The 17,634-nt window shown below is 43.8% G+C and overlaps 1 protein-coding gene across 2 annotated transcripts in view; it reads right to left on the reverse strand.

Annotated features, from left to right (window-relative positions):
• Positions 1–130: 130 nt before the first annotated feature.
• LOC106561684 (methionine aminopeptidase 2) overlaps positions 131–17,634 on the reverse strand; it is a 21,417-nt gene continuing 3,913 nt past the window's right edge. Inside the window, exons 5-11 of one of the 2 annotated variants that reach the window (XM_014125867.3) lie at positions 15,307–15,468; positions 12,949–13,130; positions 12,245–12,339; positions 9,005–9,101; positions 5,779–5,882; positions 1,499–1,614; positions 131–1,093 (exon numbers count right to left, since the gene is read on the reverse strand). In XM_014125867.3, coding sequence (XP_013981342.1) covers positions 841–1,093; positions 1,499–1,614; positions 5,779–5,882; positions 9,005–9,101; positions 12,245–12,339; positions 12,949–13,130; positions 15,307–15,468 — 1,009 coding nt within the window. In that variant the 3' untranslated portion in view covers positions 131–840. The remainder of the gene's footprint in view (positions 1,094–1,498; positions 1,615–5,778; positions 5,883–9,004; positions 9,102–12,244; positions 12,340–12,948; positions 13,131–15,306; positions 15,469–17,634) is intronic. The other variant, XM_014125868.3, reaches the window with a different exon arrangement.

Genomic DNA, 17,634 nt, shown 5'->3' on the forward strand with positions numbered 1-17,634 from the left:
TTATGAATGTAATAATATCGCCCTCCTTTGGTTAAAAGTGAGAATAGAACACTTCTACTCCGCAATTTGAATCGTTGGCTTTGGCATGATCACTTTACATTCAAACACGAATACAATATACAAAAACAGGTTTAAGATGTGCAACAATTCAATTTATTAATTTTTTTAAAAATCACCTCAAAATAAATAGGGACAGAGAAACAAAATATAGAAATATAAATAATTTCATAGCATTATTATAGTCAAATCACAGGTTATTTTCAAGGCATTGAATATGCTTTGAATTATTAAATAATACATTGAGGTGTCCACCCAAAACATAGGGAGTCATTTTGCATATTTCATTTAATTCTAAATAAGCAATACAGGAATCAAGTAAGTATAATAAAGAAAATGACGATTATAGTTCTTGCTTTTTATATGCCCTTATTTATTGGCTTAATCCTTTGAAATAATACTTATATTAATACATATGTTAAGTAATAATTAACGGTCTCTTGCTAAAACACTTGAAGGTAGGTGCAGAAGGTAGGATTCAAGCAACTTAAAATTACATCACAATAATAACGTTGCATAAATGTTATGATCAGTCGAGGACATATTTCAGGGATCGTGTTCATTAGGCACCAAACTGAAAGAAAAATGCACGGAAACACAGAAGGACTACCTAGACTTGTCCAATAAGAAACGTTATTAAAGGGACATAAACGGAGTGGAATTTGCATGTGTTGAATAGAGCGGTGTTATGGCATCCAATGAACATGACCCTGATTTATCTTCTCTCATTCTTTCTCTTCCTGTTCTTCCTGGTTCGAGGCCAGCTGGCCCAGGGAAACGTACTCAGTAGTCATCACCCCTGCTCACCACTTCCTTACAGGTGGGCCTGAGAAGGATGGTGTGTTCGTATTGGGCAGTGTAGGAGCCCTTGGTGTCACAGAGCGGAGGGTACGGGTCTATGATGCCCAGATCACACAGGTTCTTCAGGGCCATCAGGTACTTGCTCTCTCCCTGCCGGTCCAACCAGCGGCGGCAGAACGCCAACGTCCCGAAGTTCTCATTGATCACATTGAGCAGATGCTTAGCTCTGGGGAGCCTGTGACAGCACAATGGGAGGAGGCGGGGACACAGAGGGGAGGAGGGGAGAGAGATAAGGATGGTGTTTGCAGTGCAGTAAGGATTATGAGAGCAGTGCAGTGGGATAATCCACAATGATCAACATTTCTGTAAATATGCCATATTTAGCCAGCTGGCTAATTTTTGTCTGTAGTTTATGGGTTCATTGTTTTATTAGTACAGTAGTATTCAGTTCAGGTTTATACTGTAAGAATCAGCACGTTGGAAGGGATTGGACTGAACAGGGTCATTCGCCCTCGATGGTGAACAGAATGACATCTACAGTATAGATTTCTACTTAGCATCGATGTTCAGTATCATCATTCAGCATTAAAATCAGGTGAGGCTCGCACTCAGTGAGCTCCGACCGAACTGAGCGACCGACCTTATTGGCACGTGTCCAACGTTGAAGTTTTTCATGTAATGCGAGCAGTCCATGTCACCGTGAACAGCTCCTCTCCCAGTGCTGCCAAACGTCTCGATTGCGTACACCTCACCTTCCTGTAGAGCAGAAGGGTAGAGGAGGACACCGAAAACTCAGCAGATCCTAGAAACAACTGATTGACCGTAATCCATCTGCAACTTACATAAGACCAAAGTCCTTGAAACTGAAAGCCTTTATTGGAAAGCCTTTAACTCACAGCACTTTTTATGTCATTGAAATCCTTCTGGTAACGAATGTAGATGTTTAGAGATTATATTTTTCCTTTTTACAAGAATCAACATCATAGATGAGCAATTGGTTTTCCAGAGGATTCAATAAATGCTGATGTCATTACAGTAACCCATCTCGTATAGTGTTCATTACAGTAACTCTCATCTCTTATCATGTTCATTCACAGTCAACTCTCCATCTCTTATAGTGTTCATTACAGTAACTCTCATCTCTTATAGTGTTCATTACAGTCAACTCTCATCTCTTATAGTGTTCATTACAGTAACTCTCATCTCTTATAGTGTTCATTACAGTAACTCTTTCATCTCTTATAGTGTTCATTACAGTAACTCTTTCATCTCTTATAGTGTTCATTACAGTAACTCATCTCTTATAGTGTTCATTACAGTAACTCTCATCTCTTATAGTGTTCATTACAGTAACTCTCATCTCTTATAGTGTTCATTACAGTAACTCTCATCTCTTATAGTGTTCATTACAGTAACTCTCATCTCTATAGTGTTCATTACAGTAACTCTCATCTCTTATAGTGTTCATTACAGTAACTCTCATCTCTTATAGTGTTCATTACAGTAACTCTCATATCTTATAGTGTTCACTACAGTAACTCTCATCTCTTATAGTGTTCATTACAGTAACTCTCATCTCTTATAGTGTTCATTACAGTAACTCTCATCTCTTATAGTGTTCATTACAGTAACTCTCATCTCATATAGTGTTCATTACAGTAACTCTCATCTCTTATAGTGTTCATTACAGTAACTCTTTCATCTCTTATAGTGTTCATTACAGTAACTCATCTCTTATAGTGTTCATTACAGTAACTCCTTCATCTCTTAGAGTGTTCATTACAGTAACTCTCATCTCTTATAGTGTTCATTATAGTAACTCATCTCTTATAGTGTTCATTACAGTAACTCTCATCTCTTATAGTGTTCATTACAGTAACTCTTTCATCTCTTATAGTGTTCATTACAGTAACTCTCATCTCTTATAGTGTTCATTAAAGTAACTCTTTCATCTCTTATCGTGTTCATTACAGTAACTCTCATCTCTTATAGTGTTCATTACAGTAACTCATCTCTTATAGTGTTCATTACAGTAAATCAACTCGTATAGTGTTCATTACAGTAACTCATCTCTTATCGTGTTCATTACAGTAACTCTCATCTCTTATAGTGTTCATTACAGTAACTCTCATCTCTTATAGTGTTCATTACAGTAACGCTTTCATCTATTATAGTGTTCATTACAGTAACTTATCTCTTATAGTGTTCATTACAGTAACTCTCATCTCTTATAGTGTTCATTACAGTAACTCTCATCTCTTATCGTGTTCATTACAGTAACTCATCTCTTATAGTGTACATTACAGTAACTCATCTCTTATAGTGTCCATTATAGTAACTCTTTCATCTCTTATAGTGTTCATTACAGTAACTCTTTCATCTCTTATAGTGTTCATTACAGTAACTCATCTCGTATTGTGACCATTACAGTAACTCTTTCATCTCTTATAGTGTTCATTACAGTAACTCTTTCATCTCTTATAGTGTCCATTACAGTAACTCATCTCTTATAGTGTTCATTACAGTAACTCATCTCTTATAGTGTTCATTACAGTAACTCCTTCATCTCTTATAGTGTTCATTACAGTAACTCTCATCTCTTATAGTGTTCATTACAGTAACTCATCTCTTATAGTGTTCATTACAGTAACTCCTTCATCTCTTATAGTGTTCATTACAGTAACTCTCATCTCTTATAGTGTTCATTACAGTAACTCTCATCTCTTATAGTGTTCATTACAGTAACTCATCTCGTATAGTGTTCATTACAGTAACTCTCATCTCTTATAGTGTTCATTACAGTAACTCTCATCTCTTATAGTGTTCATTACAGTAACTCTCATCTCTTATAGTGTTCATTACAGTAACTCTCATCTCTTATAGTGTTCATTACAGTAACTCATCTCTTATAGTGTTCATTACAGTAACTCTCATCTCTTATAGTGTTCATTACAGTAACTCATCTCTTATAGTGTTCATTACAGTAACTCTCATCTCTTATAGTGTTCATTACAGTAACGCTTTCATCTATTATAGTGTTCATTACAGTAACTTATCTCTTATAGTGTTCATTACAGTAACTCTCATCTCTTATCGTGTTCATTACAGTAACTCATCTCTTATAGTGTTCATTACAGTAACTCTTTCATCTCTTATAGTGTTCATTACAGTAACTCTCATCTCTTATAGTGTTCATTACAGTAAATCATCTCTTATTGTGTTCATTACAGTAACTCATCTCTTATTGTGTTCATTACAGTAACTCATCTCTTATCGTGTTCATTACAGTAACTCTCATCTCTTATAGTGTTCATTACAGTAACTCATCTCTTAGTGTTCATTACAGTAACTCTCATCTCTTATAGTGTTCATTACAGTAACTCTCATCTCTTATAGTGTTCATTACAGTAACTCATCTCTTAGTGTTCATTACAGTAACTAATCTCTTATAGTGTTCATTAGAGTAAATCAACTCGTATAGTGTTCATTACAGTAACTCATCTCTTATAGTGTTCATTACAGTAACTCATCTCGTATTTTGACAATTACAGTAACTCTCTCATCTCCTATAGTGTTTTTATAGTGTACCATTAAGCAATGGTAAGTCTGACCCGACCCACTGGTGTGGGGGTAAGTCTCAATGGAAAAGCACCATATCAGGTGGTGGTGATTCAAGGCCCTGTGGTATTAGCTGATAACACTGACACCCTTCCTCTCTGCTCAGATAATCACTCAGTGAGAGCAGCCTCGCAGCACGCCCTGCTGACACTCCACTCCAGTGAGAGCAGCCTCGCAGCACGCCCTGCTGACACTCCAGCAGAACAGAGAGCACTATGATCACACACACACATGCTGGCAAGCAAGCCTGCACACACAAAGACACACACACACACACACATATACAAAGAGGTTAATGGCCCTAACCCAACACCACTCACTCCAGCTAAATATAAAACCTTCTAACCTGGCACATCAGCAACTCCATCCATCCCTTCCTGGCTTAGCTGAAAACATCAGCAAAACGTACCACTCAGCAGCCCGCCAATTAAAATGTTCAATTCTGTCCAGATGGAGTTAAGCATTGCAGCTGTGTGCGTCAGGGTGGGTGGTTCATAAACTACGGACCTTTAGCCTGAAACCCAGCAACTGTTTGTGCTGTCTTACCAACTCATGTGGTCATTCTCACACCTTAGGAGTTGGCAAAACAGCACAGATAAATCTGGTACCAGGCTAATTGACCTCTGTGACTTCACCAATATGGTCCTTACCTGGGCAATATACTTAGATCCTCAGGTATCTAGGTATCTCTAAAGATATGTGTCAGGTATCTAGGCGATATCTCCTTTAGTGAGTTAACTGGTCATTAATTGACTTTGAGTGGTGAGAACTCAACGTGTTTACAGATGTAATTGCTACTTGATGCTTCCGGCTGGTAATGTGCTTATAAGTGTAATAATGTGATTTTAAAGGTTCAATAATGTGGTTAAAAGTGTAATTAAAGAACTGAAGGAGGTGACGGAGTGTGTGTGTGCGTGCGTGCGTGTGTGTGTGTGTGCGCGTGTGTATGTATATACGTGTGAGATGTTAATCTGAGCTGATCTCGACACCTTGTAACTCTATAGAGATGTTCTTGCTATTACACTTAACGCTTATGTTTATAGGCTACTCTGGGATTTTATTATTTGTATATATAATTTCACTTGAACAGAATGAACCTGCAAGAGAGGACATGTGTACCTTGAGTATATTGTTGCAGACATGATGGAAAAAAAGAAGAAAATAAGAAGTTTAACTACATTGTACTGAGGTAACATCTGAAAAGAAGCCACCAGACAGTACTCAGACAGTACTCAGTCCGTACCCAGTCCGTACTCAGACAGTACCCAGCCCGTACCCAGTCAGTCACCAGTCAGTACTCACCTCCATTCTGGTAGCTTCTCCTCCCTTCACGATGGGGACAGTCTTGCCTGCGTGTATCCTGTACTGGCCGATGGAGTGGCCATTGAGGTTCCTGATTGGCTTTACTACATAGGAAAAAACAAATATATAAATATATGAGTGAATTTTGGCCCATTCCTCCTGACAGAGCTGGTGTAACTGAGTCAGGTTTGTAGGCCTCCTTGCTCGCACACACTTTTTCAGTTCTGCCCACAAATTTTCTATAGGATTGACTTTGTTGTCCTTAAGCCATTTGCCACAACTTTAGAAGTATGCTTGGGGTCATTGTCCATTTGGAAGACCCATTTGCGACCAAGCTTTAACTTCCTGAGTGATGTCTTGAGATGTTGCTTCAATATATCAATATATTTGGCCAGCAGCATACCACCCACACTGCTAGCTTGCATCTGAAACTAAGCCAGCAGCATACCACCCACACTGCTAGCTTGCTTCTGAAACTAAGCAGGGTTGGTCCTGGTCAGTCCCTGGATGGGAGACCAGATGCTGCTGGAAGTGCTGTTGGAGGACCAGTAGGAGGCACTCTTTACTCTGGTCTAAAAAAAAATATCCCAATACCCCAGGGCAGTGACTGCCCTGTGTAGGGTGCTGTCTTTTGGATGGGATGTTAAACAGGTGTCCTGACTCTCTGAGGTCATTAAAGATCCCATGGCAATTACGTAAGAGTAGGGGTTTTAACCCCGGTGTGCTGACTAAATTCCCAATCTGGCCCTCAAACCATCACAGTCTCCTATTAATCCCCAGTTTACAATTGGCTCATTCATCCCCCTCCTCTCCCCTGTAACTATTCCCCATGTTGTTGCTGTAAATGAGAACATGTTCTCAGTCAACTTACCTGGTAAAACAACAGATAAATAAAAAATTAAAAAATATCCACATAATTTTCCCCCCTCATGATGCCATCTATTTTGTAAAGTGCACCAGTCCCTCCTGCAGCAAAGCACCCACACAACATGATGCTGCCACCCCCGTGCTTCACGGTTGGGATGGTGTTCTTCGGCTTGCAAGCCTCCCCTTTTAACTCCAAACATAACAATTGTCATTATGGCCAAACAGTTCTATTTTTCTTTCAGACCAGAGGAAATTTCTCCAAAAAGTACAATCTTTGTCCCCATGTGCAGTTGCAAACCGTGGTCTGGCTTTTGTATGGTGGTTTTGGAGCAGTGGCTTCTTCCTTGCTAAGCAGACTTTCAGGTTATGTCGATATAGGACTCGTTTTACTGTGGATACAGATACTTTGTACCTGTTTCCTCCAGCATCTTCACAAGGTCCTTTGCTGTTGTTCTGGGATTGATTTGCACTTTTCGCACCAAAGTACGTTCATCTCTAGGAGACAGAACGCATCTCCTTCCTGAGCGGTATGACGGCTACGTGGTCCCATGGTGTTTATACTTGTGTACTGTTGTTTGTACAGATGAACGAGGTACCTTCAGGCGTTTGGAAATTGCTCCCAAGGATGAACCAGACTTGTGGAGGTCTACAATTTTTTTTCTGAGGTCTTGGCTGATTTATTTTGATTTTCCCATGATGTCAAGCAAAGAGGCACTGAGTTTGAAGGTAGGCCTTGAAATACATCCACAGGTACACCTCCAATTGACTCAAATTATGTCAATTAGCCTATCAGAAGCCATGACATCATTTTCTGGAATTTTCAAAGCTGTTTAAAGCCACAGTCAACTTAGTGTATGTAAACTTCTGACCCACTGGAATTGTGATACAGTGAATTATAAGTGAAATAATCTGTCGGTAAACAATTGTTGGAAAAATTACTTGTGTCATGCACAAAGTAGATGTCCTAACCTACTTTCCAAAACTATAGTTTGTTTACAAGAAATTTGTGGAGTGGTTGAAAAACGAGTTTTAATGACTCCAACCTAAGTGTACGTAAACTTCCGACTTCAACTGTACATACACACACAGTAATATATCTATGTATATATAGTAATATCTATATCTATGTGTATATACAGTTGAAGTCGGAAGTTTACTTAGACTGCTCCAGATCCTTCAAGTTGGACGGGTTCCGCTGGTTTACAGCAATCTTTAAGTCATACCACAGATTCTCAATTGGATTGAGGTCTGGGCTATGACTAGGCCATTCCAAGACATTTAAATGTTTCCCCTCAAACCCCTCGAGTGTTGCTTTAGCAATATGCTTAGGGTCATTGTCCTACTGGAAGGTGAACCTCCGTCCCAGTCTTAAATCTCTGGAAGACTGAAACAGGTTTCCCTCAAGAATTTCCCTGTATTTAGCGCCATCCATCATTCCTTCAATTCTGACCAGTTTCCCAGTCCCTGCCGATGAAAAACATCTCGTGTGATGAGAGGTGTTGGGTTTGCGCCAGACATAGCGTTTTCCTTGATGGCCAAAAGCTCAATTTTAGTCTCATCTGACGAGTACTTTCTTCATAAATTTAGGGAGTCTCCCACATGCCTTTTGGCGACCACCAAACGTGCTTGCTTATTTTTTTCTTTAAGCAATGGCTTTTTTCTGTTCACTGTTCCGTAAAGCCCAGCTCTGTAGCGTGTACGGCTTAAAGTGGTCCTATGGACAGATACTCCAATCTCCTCTGTGGAGCTTTGCAGCTCCTTCAGGGTTATCTTTGGTCTCTTTTTTTGCCTCTGATTAATGCTCTCCTTACCTGGTCTGTGAGTTTTGGTGGGCAGCCCTCTCTTGGCAGATTTGATGTGGTGCCATATTCTTTAAATTTTTTGTATCTAATTATGTGACTTCTGAAGGTAATTGGTTGCACCAGATCTTATTTAGGGGCTTCATTGCAAAGGGGGTGAATACATATGCACCACTTTTCTTTTTTTTCTCTTTTTTTTTTACAACTTCTTTTTTTAATTTCACTTCACCAATTTGGAATATTTTCTGTATGTCCATTACATGAAATCCAAATAAACATCTATTTAAATTACAGGTTGTAATGCAACAAAATAGGAAAAACGCCAAGGGGGATGAATACTTTTGCAAGGCACTGTGTATATACATACAGTAATATATATATACATATATATTATACATACAGAGAGAGAGATAAAGAGAGAGAGACAGAGAGACAAAGAGAGAGAGACAGAGAGAGACAGAGAGAGACAGAGAGACAAAGAGAGAGAGACAGAGAGAGACAGAGAGAGAGAGAGACAGAGAGAGACAGAGAGAGACAGAGAGAGACAGAGAGACTGATACCTTGGTATGTTTTCCCATCTATCTCCACCTCATAAGACTCCATGACCTCCTGGATGGTTTCACCCACGTCACACAGACGCACATCTATCCCCGCACACTGGCACAGAAAACAGTTGACAGTTACACAAGCTCTCTCCACAGGGGTCACAAAATAGACAAGAGTTGACAGTTACACAAGCAAACATCAACCATCTCTGCAGAGCTCATTATCAGACGAGTGAGAGTTACATCACATATCCTCTTAGGATGTTAGCTAGCATCCAAAATATGGTCATTTAGCAGAAGCTTTTATCCAAAGCGGATTACAGAACTGTCAACATTAACAGATATATTCAGTATTATGTGGCCCATGCGGGAGTCGAACCCACAACCCTGATGTTGCGTGCACTGTAATAACAGCTAGCTAGAGTCGTCTCAGTGGTTGGCTGTTGATGTGACTTAATGCTGGCTCTATTTTTGTCTGACCCCACTACAGACGGTCTACTTTGGTCCGACCCCTCCACAGACTGTCTACTTTGGTCTGACCCCACTACAGACGGTCTACTTTGGTCTGACCCCACTTCAGACGGTCTACTTTGTTCTGACCCCACTTCAGACGGTCTACTTTGGTCTGACCCCACTACAGACGGTCTACTTTTGTCTGACCCCACTACAGACTGTCTACTTTGGTCTGACCCCACTACAGACTGTCTACTTTGGTCTGACCCCACTACAGACTGTCTACTTTGGTTTGACCCCACTACAGACTGTCTACTTTGGTCCGACCCCACTACAGACGGTCTACTTTGGTCTGACTCCACTACAGACGGTCTACTTTGGTCTGACCCCACTACAGACTGTCTACTTTGGTTTGACCCCACTACAGACGGTCTACTTTGGTTTGACCCCACTACAGACGGTCTACTTTGGTCTGACCCCACTACAGACTGTCTACTTTGGTTTGACCCCACTACAGACGGTCTACTTTGGTCTGACCCCACTACAGACGGTCTACTTTGGTCTGACCCCACTACAGACTGTCTACTTTGGTTTGACCCCACTACAGACTGTCTACTTTGGTCCGACCCCACTACAGACGGTCTACTTTGGTCTGACTCCACTACAGACGGTCTACTTTGGTCTGACCCCACTACAGACTGTCTACTTTGGTTTGACCCCACTACAGACGGTCTACTTTGGTTTGACCCCACTACAGACGGTCTACTTTGGTCTGACCCCACTACAGACTGTCTACTTTGGTTTGACCCCACTACAGACGGTCTACTTTGGTCTGACCCCACTACAGACGGTCTACTTTGGTTTGACCCCACTACAGACGGTCTACTTTGGTCTGACCCCACTACAGACGGTCTACTTTGGTTTGACCCCACTACAGACGGTCTACTTTGGTCTGACCCCACTACAGACGGTCTACTTTGGTCTGACCCCACTACAGACGGTCTACTTTGGTTTGAACCCACTACAGATGGTCCGGCAAGAACCAGGCAGATGAGTCCATATCCAGAGGTGTATTATCTCTCGGTCACCACCACACACACACACACACACACACACACACACACACACACACACACACACACACACACACACACACACACACACACACACACACACACACACACACACACACACATCATAAAAGTAACAAGCCAAACTTGCTTCTTCATCTGTCAACAACTATAACCACTCTAACCTGGAGTGGGAGGGGCCATAGTCAAAATGTCCATTTTAACCTGATGATTGGCTGAAAGGAAGGGTCTTTTTTTTACATGCTCTAGTCTAACCCACTGAACAGTCCAAAACTCTTGAACGTGCCGTCCTTGGCCAGCTCTCCTGCTATCTCTCTCAGAATGACCTTCTTGATCCTAATCAGTCAGGTTTCAAGACTGGTCATTCAACTGAGACTGCTTTTCTCTGTGTCACGGAGGCTCTCCGCACTGCTAAAGCTAACTCTCTCTCCTCTGCTCTCATCCTTCTAGACCTATCTGCTGCCTTTGATACTGTGAACCATCAGATCCTCCTCTCCACCCTCTCCGAGTTGGGCATCTCCGGCACGGCTCACTCTTGGATTGCGTCCTACCTGACAGGTCGCTCCTACCAGGTGGCGTGGCGAGGCGAGAATCCGTCTCCGCACCACATGCTCTCACCACTGGTGTCCCCCAGGGCTCAGTTCTAGGCCCTCTCCTATTTTCGCTATACACCAAGTCACTTGGCTCTGTCATATCCTCACATGGTCTCTCCTATCATTGCTACGCAGACGACACACAATTCATCTTCTCCTTTCCCCCTTCTGATAACCAGGTGGCGAATCGCATCTCTGCATGTCTGGCAGACATATCAGTGTGGATGACGGATCACCACCTCAAGCTGAACCTCAGCAAGACGGAGCTGCTCTTCCTCCCGGGGAAGGACTGCCCGTTCCATGATCTCGCCATCACGGTTGACAACTACATTGTGTCGTTCTCCGCTAACATCAAGGCGGTGACCCGATCCTGTAGGTTCATGCTCTACAACAGTCGCAGAGTACGACCCTGCCTCACACAGGAAGCGGCGCAGGTCCTAATCCAGGCACTTGTCATCTCCCGTCTGGATTATTGCAACTCGCTGTTGGCTGGGCTCCCTGCCTGTGCCATTAAACCCCTACAACTCATCCAGAACGCCGCAGCCCGTCTGGTGTTCAACCTTCCCAAGTTCTCTCACGTCACCCCTCTCCTCCACACACTCCACTGGCTTCCAGTTCAAGCTCGCATCTGCTACAAGACCATGGTGCTTGCCTACGGAGCTGTGAGGGGAACGGCACCTCCTTACCTTCAGGCTCTGATCAGTCCCTACACCCAAAGAAGGGCAGTGCGTTCATCCACCTCTGGCCTGCTCGTCTCCCTACCTCTGAGGAAGCACAGTTCCCGCTCAGCCCAGTCAAAACTGTTCGCTGCTCTGGCACCCCAATGGTAGAACAAGCTCCCTCACGACGCCAGGACAGCGGAGTCAATCACCACCTTCCGGAGACACCTGAAACCCCACCTCTTTAAGGAATACCTGGGATAGGATAAAGTAATCCTTCTAACCCCCCCCCCACCCAAAAAGATATAGATGCACTATTGTAAAGTGGTTGTTCCACTGGATATCATAAGGTGAATGCACCAATTTGTAAGTCGCTCTGGATAAGAGCGTCTGCTAAATGACGTAAATGTAAATGTAACCAAAGTCATAGTGCATGGATGGATAAATGGGTTGTTTTACCCTGATGCCTGTGTTGGTAGCATCTCTCACAGCCTCCAGTAATCTGTCGTACTTTGGGTTGAAGGTCACGGTAAAGGCACAGTCAATGATTCGACCTGAAACACAGACAACATGAATATCAGCCAAGTGCAACGACATGACGTAAAGTTTGATCTCACCTTCCTGTTTCAGGTGGTATTTACAAAAGTATGGGTAAGAAGTGTGATTACAATGTATCAGATCATTACAGCTCCATTTTAATATGTAAGATCTAAATAGAGTCCACGAGATGAAGGAAGACTTTAAAATAGGGATCCTTGTAGAACTACACTACTGCAGGGTTTTGTCCTAGTTCAGCAGTTAAACACCTGATTCAGCTCATCAAGGGGTTGAAGGTCAGTTGATTAGTTGAGTCAGGTGTAATAGCATTAAAATGCTGGATCAAAAACCTTCAGTATTGCGGATTGACTATTACTGCTGTAAAATGCAAGCGCCACCAGATACAGACATTAGGCCGGGTAACTGTAAAGCACTTTGTGACAACCCTGCTGATGTGAAAAAAAAGCCTTTCTAAATATATTTGATTGATTGACAGAACTCAGTGCCAGTGTTGACCATTGATGTGCCTGCCAGTCTATTTATATAAATACATGTGATTTGATTGATTGATTGATTGAAGTTACACAAAACTACAGACTGAACTGAAACTCAGTGTGCTCACTGACCGTTGATGTGCGTGCCGAAGTCTATCTTGCAGACGTCGTTGTACTGCAGGACTGTGGGGTCACCAGCATTAGGGGTGTAGTGGGCAGCAACATGGTTGATAGAGCAGCCAGTGGGGAATGCCAGGCCAGCCTTCAGACCATTCTCTTTGATCAGCCTCCTACTGCAGTCCTCCAGTCGCTCACTGACATACAGGGACAGGGACAGTCAGGTACAGACAGGGACAGGGACAGACCAGGCAGACAGGGACAGGGACAGACAGGGACAGACAGGGACAGGGACAGACAGGGACAGACAGGGACAGGGACAGTCAGGTACAGACAGGGACAGACCAGGCAGACAGGGACAGACAGGGACAGACAGGGACAGACAGGGACAGGGACAGTCAGGTACAGACAGGGACAGACAGGGAGCGACCAGGCAGACAGGGACAGGGACAGGGACAGACAGGGAGGGACAGACAGGATCAGACAGGGACAGACAGGGACCGACCGGGGACAGACAGGGAGGGACAGGGTCAGACAGGGACAGACAGGGACAGACCAGGCAGACAGGGACAGACAGGGACATACAGGGAGAGACAAGGCAGACAAGGACAGGGACAGACAAGGACAGACGGAGAGAGACCAGTGAGACAGGGACAGACAGAGACAGACAGGAACAGGGACAGACAGGGACAGACCAGGCAGACAGGGACAGGAACAGACAGGGACAGAACAGACAGACAGGGACAGACAGGGAGAGACCATACAGGTCAGGGACAGGGACAGACAGGGACAGACCATACAGGTCAGGGACAGGGACAGACAGGGACAGACCAGACAGAGACAGGAACAGACAGGGAGAGACCAGACAGAGACAGGGACAGACAGGGACAGACCAGACAGACAGGGACAGACAGGGACAGACCAGACAGGTCAGGGACAGGGACAGACAGGGAGAGACCAGACAGAGACAGGAACAGACAGGGACAGACCAGACAGAGACAGGGACAGACAGGGACAGACCAGACAGAGACAGGAACAGACAGGGACAGACCAGACAGAGACAGTAACAGACAGGGAGAGACCAGACAGAGACAGGGACAGACAGGGACAGACCAGACAGAGACAGGGACAGACAGGGACAGACCAGACAGAGACAGGAACAGACAGGGACAGACCAGACAGAGACAGGGACAGACAGGGACAGACCAGACAGAGACAGGAACAGACAGGGACAGACCAGACAGAGACAGGAACAGACAGGGAGAGACCAGACAGAGACAGTAACAGACAGGGACAGACCAGACAGAGACAGGGACAGACAGGGACAGACCAGAGAGAGACAGGGACAGACAGGGACAGACCAGACAGAGACAGGAACAGACAGGGACAGACCAGACAGAGACAGGAACAGACAGGGAGAGACCAGACAGAGACAGGGACAGACAGGGACAGACCAGACAGAGACAGGGACAGGGGACGGGGTAATACAGCTTAGCCATTACTGTAGGTTTAAGTGGATACAGGCTCAATCAGGGGTGTCTTATCAACCTCCTAGTGCAATCCTCTAGTCGCTCTCTAACAGACAGGGACCACAGATGACAAGGACAGGTGTCAGCAACACAGGTTAACCATGTAGGTCAATGCAGACTCACTCCATGATTCTCACTCCATGATTCTCAACACAGGTTAACCATGTAGGTCAATGCAGACTCACTCCATGATTCTCACTCCATGATTCTCAACACATGTTAACCATGTAGGTCAATGCAGACTCACTCCATGATTCTCACTCCATGATTCTCAACACAGGTTAACCATGTAGGTCAATGCAGACTCACTCCATGATTCTCACTCCATGATTCTCAACACAGGTTAACCATGTAGGTCAATGCAGACTCACTCCATGATTCTCACTCCATGATTCTCAACACAGGTTAACCATGTAGGTCAATGCAGACTCACTCCATGATTCTCAACACAGGTTAACCATGTAGGTCAATGCAGACTCACTCCATGATTCTCACTCGATGATTCTCAACACAGGTTAACCATGTAGGTCAATGCAGACTCACTCCATGATTCTCCATGCCGCTACTGAGGAAGGTAGAGCACCAGCTCATTAGTGAACCACCTGATTCAGCCAATGAAGGAGTAGGTCGGTTGATGAACCGAATCAGGTGTTTTACTGCTGAGCTGGAACAAAAACCTGCAATACTGCTACTCTACAAGAGCAGAATTGAGTATCGCTCAAATTACTCAATAACATCAATACACTATTTTGACTAAAGTGAACATCAACGCAGGTCATTAGAGTACTGTCAGGCCAGTTCGTACCAAAGGCCTGTCTGATACAGTAAACCAAATGACCCTCACCAGATGTCGATCATGGTCATCCCAGGTTTGATCCAGGTGTTGATGTGGTTTCGAACCTGTCTATGGGCCTCGGCAGCCTGACGGAAGTCACTCCACATCTCCTCGTTGGCCTTGTCAAGGACCCTCTTCTCCTCGTGGGTGGTCCGCCACGCTGCACTGCGCCTGGGACACACACATATACACACACGCACACGCACAGACATATGCACACGCACACACGCGTGCACACACACACACGCACATGCAGGCATGTACATACAAATAGGCACGCACACAAACACACACAGGCATGTACATACAAATAGGCACGCACACAAACACACACAGGCAAGCAAGCATGCACACACACACACACACACACACCCACAGACAGCACATTCTTTATCTTCTAATGGGATTGTGATGTCAAACAACACCTTCAGGAAAGGATGCAGCAAACACTGCAGTTTATAATGCAGGTATAGATTAACATAGTGTGTGTGTGTGTGTGTGTGTGTGTGTGTGTGTGTGTGTGTGTGTGTGTGTGTGTGTGTGTGTGTGTGTGGTGTGTGTGTGTGTGTGTGTGTGTGTGTGTGTGCGTGTGTGTGCATGTGTGCGTGTGTGTATGTGTATGTGTGTGTATATGTGTGTATATGTGTGTATATGTTTATGTTTGTGCATGTGTGTGTATGTGTGCGTGTGTGTGTGTATGTGTGTGTATGTGTGCGTGTCTCTTATTGTAAATCTTTTAATTTAACCTTGATTTAACCTGGTTTCATTGCGATTAAATCTCTTTGGCAAGAGAGACCTGGTATTGTGAACAAGAAAGAGCCTTGTTGTGAATAACATTTTATAGTGTTATCTTGGGTGACTGAGGCACATCCAATATTTGCATTATGTTTTAGAGTATGAAGTATGATGGACTGTAAACCACAGTGACCTCGATAAGATCTATGGCCACCACACTGCATTAGATCTATGGCCACCACACTGCATTAGATCTATGGCCACCACACTGCATTAGATCTATGGCCACCACACTGCATTAGATCTATAGACACCACACTACATTAGACCTATGGCCACCACACTGCATTAGATCTATGGCCACCACACTGCATTAGATCTATGGCCACCACACTGCATTAGATCTATAGACACCACACTGCATTAGATCTATGGCCACCACACTGCATTAGATCTATAGACACCACACTGCATTAGATCTATGGCCACCACACTGCATTAGATCTATGGCCACCACACTGCATTAGATCTATGGCCACCACACTGCATTAGATCTATGGCCACCACACTGCATTAGATCTATGGACACCACACTGCATTAGATCTATGGCCACCACACTGCATTAGATCTATGGCCACCACACTGCATTAGATCTATGGCCACCACACTGCATTAGATCTATGGCCACCACACTGCATTAGATCTATAGACACCACACTGCATTAGATCTATGGCCACCACACTGCATTAGATCTATGGACACCACACTGCATTAGATCTATGGCCACCACACTGCATTAGATCTATGGACACCACACTACATACGATCTATGGCCACCAACCTACATAAGATATATGGACACCACATTACAGAATATATATGGCCACCAACCTACATAAGATCTATGGCCACCACACTACATAAGATCTATGGCCACCACACCAGATAAGATCTATGACCACCACACTACATAAGATATATGGCCATCACACGGCCATAGATCTATGGCCACACACCACACTGCATAAAATGTATGGCCATCACATAGGATCTATGGCCACCACACTGTACAGGATCTATGGCCACCACACTACATAAGATCTATGTCCACCACACTACATAAGATCTATGGCCATGAACCACATGGCCACCATCTATGGCCACCACACTACATAAGATCTATGGCCACACTACATATGATCTATGGCCACCACAATACATAAGATCTATGGCCCCCACACTACATAAGATCTATGTCCACCACACTACATAAGATCTATGGCGCCCACACTACATAAGATCTATGGCCACCACACTACATAAGATCTATATCCATCACACTGCATAAGATCTATGGCCATCACACTACATAAGATCTATATCCATCACACTACATAAGATCTGTGGCAACAACACTACATAAGATCTATGGCAACAACACTACATAAGATCTATGGCCATCACACTACATAAGATCTATGGCCACCACACTACATACAATCTATGGTCACCACACTACATAAGATCTATGGCCACCACACTACATAAGATCTATGGCCACCACACTACATAAGCTATATGGCCACCACACTACATAAGA

This window comes from Salmo salar, chromosome 10 (genome assembly GCF_965601325.2).
Source record: "Salmo salar chromosome 10, fSalSal1, whole genome shotgun sequence".
NCBI lineage: Eukaryota > Metazoa > Chordata > Actinopteri > Salmoniformes > Salmonidae > Salmo > Salmo salar.